The 8,014-nt window shown below is 40.4% G+C and overlaps 1 protein-coding gene across 1 annotated transcript in view; it reads left to right on the top strand.

Annotated features, from left to right (window-relative positions):
- ZDHHC20 (zinc finger DHHC-type palmitoyltransferase 20) overlaps window positions 1-8,014 on the top strand; it is a 1,600,692-nt gene that overhangs the window by 400,260 nt on the left and 1,192,418 nt on the right. Inside the window, exon 3 of the mRNA XM_044072039.1 lies at window positions 7,496-7,590. Coding sequence (XP_043927974.1) covers window positions 7,496-7,590 — 95 coding nt within the window. The remainder of the gene's footprint in view (window positions 1-7,495; window positions 7,591-8,014) is intronic.

Raw genomic sequence — 8,014 nt, 5'->3', positions numbered from 1 at the left:
CCCTTTTTTGCCAGTAAAGAATTTGGGGGCAAAAAGGCCCTTTGGTAAGGGCCTTTGTCATAGATGATAGTAGTGGTTGGTGGCAGTTGGTACTACCTTATAGTCTGGGCAGAAAGGGGGCATAGCCAGAGAATTTGTGCCAGCCTTCCCCAGGAGTGTCTGTATGTTTGCATATAAATCAAATCTCAAGGTGTGTATGTCAGCTACTTGGGCAGGGACACGAAGCACTGGTTGGACGCAGAGGGGACTGGAGGTTTTGGCTTTACCACTAGGCTGAGATCTGAAGCCAATAGCTGTGCTAGTGGGAAGTATTATTGGGGATCTGGAGAAAAAGGGAGAAACCAGCCCGAGTCTGACTGTGATCTCTGTGCTCTTAAGGGAAATTGTAGTTTACTGTGTGTGTATTTATCCTCCCAATATGGACACCCCTAATGGTGAGGATTGAGGCACCTTGATTACTGGGTCAGTGCAGGGGCATCACACATGGTATATCCAATGCTATGGAAATTTTTTTTTGTACCCTTCTGACTGATACCTTTCAACAGTGAGATCCCTTTGATGCTTTGTAAGCTCTCTCTGAACCTTGGCACTTGCTGTAGCAGGCAACTGAGTAAATGTCAGAAAAATCCTACTAGGACTGCTGATCTTTATTTGGGGTTAATCAGAGTCTCTGATGGCAGGTGAGTACCCAAGAAGACTGAATGTAATTAAATCAAAAGGTGCTTCAAAAAAGTATGAGTTTGAGAGTGCACACTTATACATCCAGCTTATTGTATGTTTATTTTTTATATTTATTTCTCTAACAGATTTGTTTGTTTTTCATTTGACTTGTACAGGTTATAGGTATAGGTCACATTAAAGCTACTTCTCTGACCAAAAAGACTCTGGGCACCTATGGCAAGGTATCGAGCAAATAACAGACTACAGGCCCTTATCTTCACATTGTGAGGACAATAGGGAATTCTTAACATGTTCAATGTCTACTTCAGCAGATTCAAAGAAGGGAACAAAACAGTAACTAAAATACCCACTGGTCAAAACGAAGAGGTGTTCATCTTTTATCTAGCTGATGTCCAGAGGACTTTGTGCAAGGTTAAACCGAGAATAGCAGCTGGGCCTGACAACATCCTTGGGCGAGTTCTCAGTGTGTGCAATTCAGCTAACAGATGTCCTCACAGATAACTTTAATATCTCTCTGAATCAGGAAATGGTTCCCAAATGCGTCAAAAACACTGCAGTAATACCACTACCAAAGAAGTCACCACCGTCATGCCTCAGTGACTACCGCCCTGTAGCCTTAACCTTCATTGTGATGAAAAGCTTTGAGAGGCTGGTCAGAGAAACCATGACATCTATGCTACCTGCGGATCTTGACCCACTGCAGTTTACTTACCAAGCAAACTACTCTACTGCAGACACCATAGCACTGGCACTTTACTTTATCACTGGGTGATCTAGAAAGTAAAAACAGCTACGCGAGGTTACTATTCATTCAGTTAATCTCTGCTTTTAATACAGTCATCTGTGTACAGCTGGTAAGGAAGTGGCATCAGCTAGGCATTAGCACAACACTTTGTAATTGGATTCTGGACTTTCTGTTGGACAGACCTCAAAGTGTGCATAGGGGAACTTTTCGTATAACCTCACTCTGAATATTCGAATTACTCAAGCCTGTGTAATGAGTCCATTACTGCGCAATGAGGTACAACACTAACCACATCAAGTTTGCTGATGGTACAACAGTGGTAGGTCTCATCAGCGGCTATGATGAGGCAGCATAGAGGGCTGAGGTAGAAAAACTGATCACCTGGTGTGACAGTAACAACTTGGCACTAAATGTGAACAAAACAAAGGAACTCATTGTGGACTACAGGAAAAACTGCAAGGAACATTTTCCTCTAACCATCAAGGGAGAAATAGTGTGATTGAGTAGCACGAAGTTTCTGGGGGTGGGGTGCATATAGATGAGGAATTGTCGTGGTCTACCAATACAAATGCTATTCTCAGGAGGGCACATCAAACGCTACACTTTTTGAGAAGGTTGAGGAGGGCAAACATACCATCAACTGTTCTCACACCCTTCTATAGGGGTGCCATAGAAAGCATCCTGACAACCTCACAGTGTGGTACGGAGGCTGCTGTATCTGAGCCCAAGGCTCTCCGGAAAGAGTGGTGGTGAAAGCTCAGAGGATCAAGACCACACTACCTGCCATCTATGACCTGCACATGTCTAGATATCTAGGCAGAACCAAAGGAATAATTAAGGTCTGCACCCACCCTGCTCACAGACTATTCAAATGCCTATCATCTGACAAGCATGTCCATAGTGTAAGATGCAGAACTACGAGATTCAGAAACAGTTTTTTCCCCGCAGGCCTTCAGACTAACTCTTAACAGTCATGTTCCAAGTTGACCATCTGGGCCATCAGTTCAATGTGGAAGACCATCTCAAATTTTGCAGTAACTTGACTGCTTGTCTCAGTCCAATATTAGTGTAATAAGTAATTTGAGCCACTTCACTGGTCATCAGGGGTAGTAGTAAGTCCAGAGAAATGTCTCCTAGTCCAATATGTAATGCTAGTTTGTAACTCAGTCACAGTGCAGTACTCAATGTCTCATTCTGGGCAGTACTCTGTAAGTTTTGAATGCAGTTTCTTACCTCAGTACTGTGCAATACTCAAGCAAGCAGAGAGATCACTGTATAATTAATGTTAGATAATTCTAATATTGCACATAAACTATCTAGAACATTATGGAATGTAGTAAGTAGTTGTACATGTGTTAATGTCTTGTTAAGTCTATGTGATATTTGGAAATCTGAGTCTGGAGATATGGAATTTTGTTCAGTTTTTGTACTTGTGTGATTCTGAATGGCAAAGTTTACTTTGACGTACTAATATGGGATAGCTTTGCTCAACATCAGTTGTTACCGACTCCCTGGTCAAGTCAGTCTCACATCCACCATAAGACTGAATCTTGAAGCATCTTCCAATATATCATTCTGCGATTATGCAGAGGCTAATCTTCTAAAACGGAATGGTGACCCGTCTAAAGTCATAAGCCTTCTCTATCATGATGACCCCACTGCTTATGTGGAATCCTTCACTGCCAAATTCTATGCATGTGTAAATAGGTGTACGGATGCATCTGTTCCCTTCAGAAATGAATACTATGCCAGATTCAAAAAATAAACTCCTGTAGTGGAACCCTAATTTAAACAGACTTTATAATAAAGGAAAAAACTCATTGCTCTCACAAATCTGTCAAGATGCCAAAAATGCAGTCACTAAACAAGGAACTCTGGATCCTGATCATATCAACCAAAGCCAGTTGGGTAAAATCTAGTCACCCAGTGAAGGATAGCCTTCTTAAATTGTGAAAAAAATCTCAGACAACGCCCAGCAATGTGCCAAACTAATAGTAAATGATATTGCATACTTGTTGACAGTATACTGTTTGACAAATTTAGCTCAAACTTAACCCCCCCAAATATTCTCACATCATGTGCCCACACCTTCACCCCCCTCCCAGTCTTCCAAAACAAGTTCTCAAAGTGCTGTCTAAGGGCAAGAATGCTACACATTTGGGACCAGGTAAAGTATCAGGCTGCCTGTGGGGGTCATAATGAACATTATCTGCCTCAAAACAGGAGTCGTGCAAGATGAATGGATGACAGCAACATTCATTCCCTTGCACAAAGTTGGGACTTCAAAGGACCCAGGGAATTATAGCCAGTAAGCTTGACCAGTCGTCTCTCTGAGGCTATAGAAGGGATCATTATGGAATTAATAAGGATTTAGGTAACTTACAGACTGTCGACACAACCCAATTCTGATTTGTCGAGGGTAAATACTGCCCATTTAACCTGGTTGACTTCTTACTGAAGCAATGAATGCGGGCAAAACCATGCATACCACATGTAGAATAACAGTTGTGCTGTTTTTAAAAAGCATTTCTAAAGTCTGTGTATATAAATTCCAAGCATGCATTAGTTTCAGTGCCATTTTGAAGGTGCAGCTAGAGTGTTAACATCTATGTACATGATAGCTAGTTTGTTTACAAGTTAAAGTTGCTTAGCTTCGTTTGTGTTTGTATATAGTAAAGCTGCTTGAGTAAGAACCCACAACATTCACCTGTTTCTTCCTGACCTGGCGTGCAACACCACATATCCAGCCAGATATCTCAAAGGAGTTTGCCACCATCCCATGCTCTGGTATCGTAGATAAACTCTCCCAGCAAAATATTAATCCCTACTTAATTCAGTGGCTGTCAGTCTGACACTTCTGAGTTGTGTCACTACTGGAGTACCTCAGGGTTCAGTCCTTTGATCACTCATCTTTCTCATGTACTTCTTGGGCGTCCAGACTAATGATGAGTTTGTGGCTGTCCAGGTTTGTCGATGACTGCAGTTTTGGTGTCATCATAAACTTACCAGATGAACGCGAAGAGTTGTATAGTCCTATCCTTCATCAATCAGGACTTCCCTTGTTGCTATCACATTGACAACACACCCCTGAAGATTGATCTCATAGTTAGGGATCTGGGAACATGTGTTGACAATGAACTGTCCCTTGATCACAATGTGTCAACTGTTGTATGCAAGTTCTTTTCCATTGCACAGCTTATAGCTAAAAGTATTCTGTCCAGACTTTGGGATGTAATCGTTCTACTGTACTTGGCACACAGTCTAATCATTGATTATAATGGTCCTTTCGGTATATAGCTGTCCAAATACTTGTCAACTGAAATGACCGCAAAGCTTTCTCATTACAAAAAAAAATAAAATCATGGGCCTAAATCATAAAACTTGTGCAGATCTTCTCAAAGCCTTGTCCCTTTTCTCAGTGTCGTACAGGCTACTGAGAAGCGATCTCTGCCTCATGTGTAAAGTTTTGACAGATCCAACCGTGTCAGATCTGTTGCACATTTGCAAGTCCTATGATCCTACTATCCAATCAAGGGATCTCAATTTCTTTTGCAAAATTGATGGAACGTGGAGGGGTATGTTTGTATCGGAGAATATCACTTCTTTTTTAACAGTTTTCAGCTTCTCATAAAGCAAAGTACTTCTGTTACATTAGTCAATGTAATTTGTATGAGTGGATGAGTAACTGTGAGTTCTCTCCCAGGTTAGCACCCCTGTCCCTCATAGATGGGGGAAACTTGTACAAGTGCCATCATGTCCTTGTTCAGGTCATCTCTGGGTTATTTGTATGCAAAATATACTGGTCAAAACCTACCATAGGAATATAAGGCTAGGCTTTTTATATCCTGCTAGATCAGTAGACTAATACGTACCTATGAACCTACCATAGTGAAAAAGTTATCTGTTTTGTTGTAATCTACTTCTGTGCAGTAACTTATTAGAAATATTTATTCTAAGATGAGTTGATAGTGTGTAGGCACAGTTGCAGCAATGTAGTATCAGTGATGCAACAGGTAGCAGAGTCAGTTAGATGTCAGGAAGGTTAAAAGGCTGTGGGTTCTATTCTCACACCAGTGGCCTGCATTCATTTATTTTGACTAACACTTTGTAGACTAGTAGTCTTAAACTGTCAAAACCTTGCTAATACTCACCATCAAGCTATACACCATTTCTTATGGAGAGCTAGGCCAGTAATTCTTTGTGAAAGTTTGAGGCACCCTTGTAGGGATAAGATGTTTCAGGTACTGCTTGGGCAGCAAGGCACACACACAACAGTACAATTAGATGTGAAAGACAGTGCATTGAGACGAGATTTAAGGCATAGATTATCTTAAAAAAATTGAGGGCAGCATTCCTGTCATCTGTGTTCTGTTTTAAGGTTGAGAAGGGGTCACACTTAACCTAGACAGGCAGTTTATTCCAGAGATAAAATTTATTGTACATCACATTTTCCATTTCCTCATTATATTCTGCTTATCTGCCGGAGAAAATTTGGGTCCCTGCTTCTGGTGGTTAAGTTAAGACTTGTGGAGATGTGTACAGTCCCATGAATTTATCCTGTAAGTAGAGAAGTAGAATATTACTTTTCTATTTGCTTTCCCTTTTTTTAGTGTATTTTTATATATTTTGTATTGTTATTCTGTTTAAGTGTGTATGATTTTTAGTTAATGTTAAGTGCCTGGTGTATACTCAGAAGCTGTTGAAAAAAAATGATTTTGTTGCATTGTCACCTGAACAGTAATATTGTGTGCATCCACTCACGTGTTGGTGTTCGAAAAATAAATGATTTTGTTGCATTGTCACCTGAACAGTAGTGATGTTTGCGTCCACTCGTGTGTTGAGGTGTTCATGGATTTCTAAAAATAGTTGCGAAGTTTGGATATAATCTGTAAACAGTACTGGGCTTTAATAACCCCCCCCCCCCATTGTACTTTTTCAGTAAGGGCATTGGGATCTTTTACATCTAGCTGAGCTTCCACTAGCTCTAGCGTGTAGGATATCAGATTAACATCCCATCTGAAGGATGGCACCTCAGGAGTGCCGTTAATTCCATTTTGGTGGCACCACTGTGCCAGTAGTGGAATGCATGCTGCCCTTTCGATAAGACATTAAACTGAGGCCCCATCTGCTTGAGTTGGTGGTAGCTCAGGTGGATGTAAAAGATCCCAAGGCATTTGCAGAAAAGAGTAGGGGAAGTTCTTGGGGTAAATTTTAGGATACCCTTCAGTCATCCATGTTCTGTTTTCCTAGTGGAATTAGTCCTATCAACAAAGTGTATATCAGTAAAATTAATTTAATGTGGGCAACTGGTTTGGTAATAGAACCCCCCAGCCTTTTAACCTTCTGTTGTCCAAGATGTGTGCACTACTATTTGTATCCCTCATACCAGCAAATGAAGTGACTGAAAGGAGGATACTGCAGTAATCTACAGTATCCATATTAAATGTTTAGTAGTCCATGTTTCGTTAAGAATGCTTTGCCCTTTTTCTGTTGACTTACTAAAGGTCCAGTTTTAACTTTCCAGTCTTGGTGCATTGGGCTGTACAGTATGTTACATTACCTTTGGTATATACCAAAAAGAATTAATGTAGGATTTCTTGGAAAACAGGACGATGTACCGTGAGACTGAAGAACCAAATGCACACAGAAAATGGAGGAATACCTTACCTGCCAGTGGTGGTGCAGAGTTAAAGGAAACAAAAATAATTTTGTGATATGGGGAACTTGAAATTTTTTTTAAGCTCAAAATACTTTTTTCATTGGTGTGAAGTTTTTATTTCTTCATGCTAGGTGAGTTGCAAGACATTTTTATGGCGTGGGAACTTCTGAAAGTTCTACCAGGTATTAAGACATGCTTTTGGCACAGCTGTAAGGATATTGATGTTTTGTATTGCTGTGTCTTTCATACCTAAAAGGTGCATGAATTCTTGATATTGCATCCTGGTGTGTGTTGTCTGTACTTGTTAATGTTCCATTTCTATACAGGTTTTTGTCAACCTTTGATTCATTTGCTTCAGAACTTCAAATGTTGACTTTGTTCACCACATTTGTATTTGTTTCCATTTACAGCTGTCTACCTTGTGATTTTTCATCTGTCGTTTATCATGTTTGTGTGGTCCTATTGGAAGGCAATTTTTTCACATCCAGCTACTCCATCTGCAGAGGTATGTATATATTTGGCAGCCTTTGTGTAGCATACTGGAAGACTAATCAACATACCTGCTCAGTTTATGTGGTGACTGTTCTGCTTATATGAAATAATTGAATTACTTGTATTAAAATGGAATTGCTGAAAACTTGTTTGAAGCTGATAAAATGATATGCAGACTGTATCAGACATATTGACCTATAAGTCTGTATTCTGCTGTAAATACGTGTATATGTCTTTTGTTGACTGGGTTAGTCCAAGTAGGTCAGTGGCTTCTTTGCAAGCTTAGACCTGAGGTGTTATTCACTGACTAGGAAACATTTTCCCTACTCTTCAGTAAGTGTCAGATCCTCTGCATCCACCTGAGCTGTCCACCAGTTCAAGCAGATGGGGGCCTTGGTCTAGTTTCATCTGAGGGATGTTTTTTCAGTGCATTTCAT

Source organism: Protopterus annectens, chromosome 5.part0 (assembly GCF_019279795.1).
Source record: "Protopterus annectens isolate FY-2018-M chromosome 5.part0, PAN1.0, whole genome shotgun sequence".
Classification (NCBI taxonomy): Eukaryota; Metazoa; Chordata; order Ceratodontiformes; family Protopteridae; genus Protopterus; species Protopterus annectens.
This window is presented reverse-complemented; position numbering and strand designations above follow the sequence as displayed.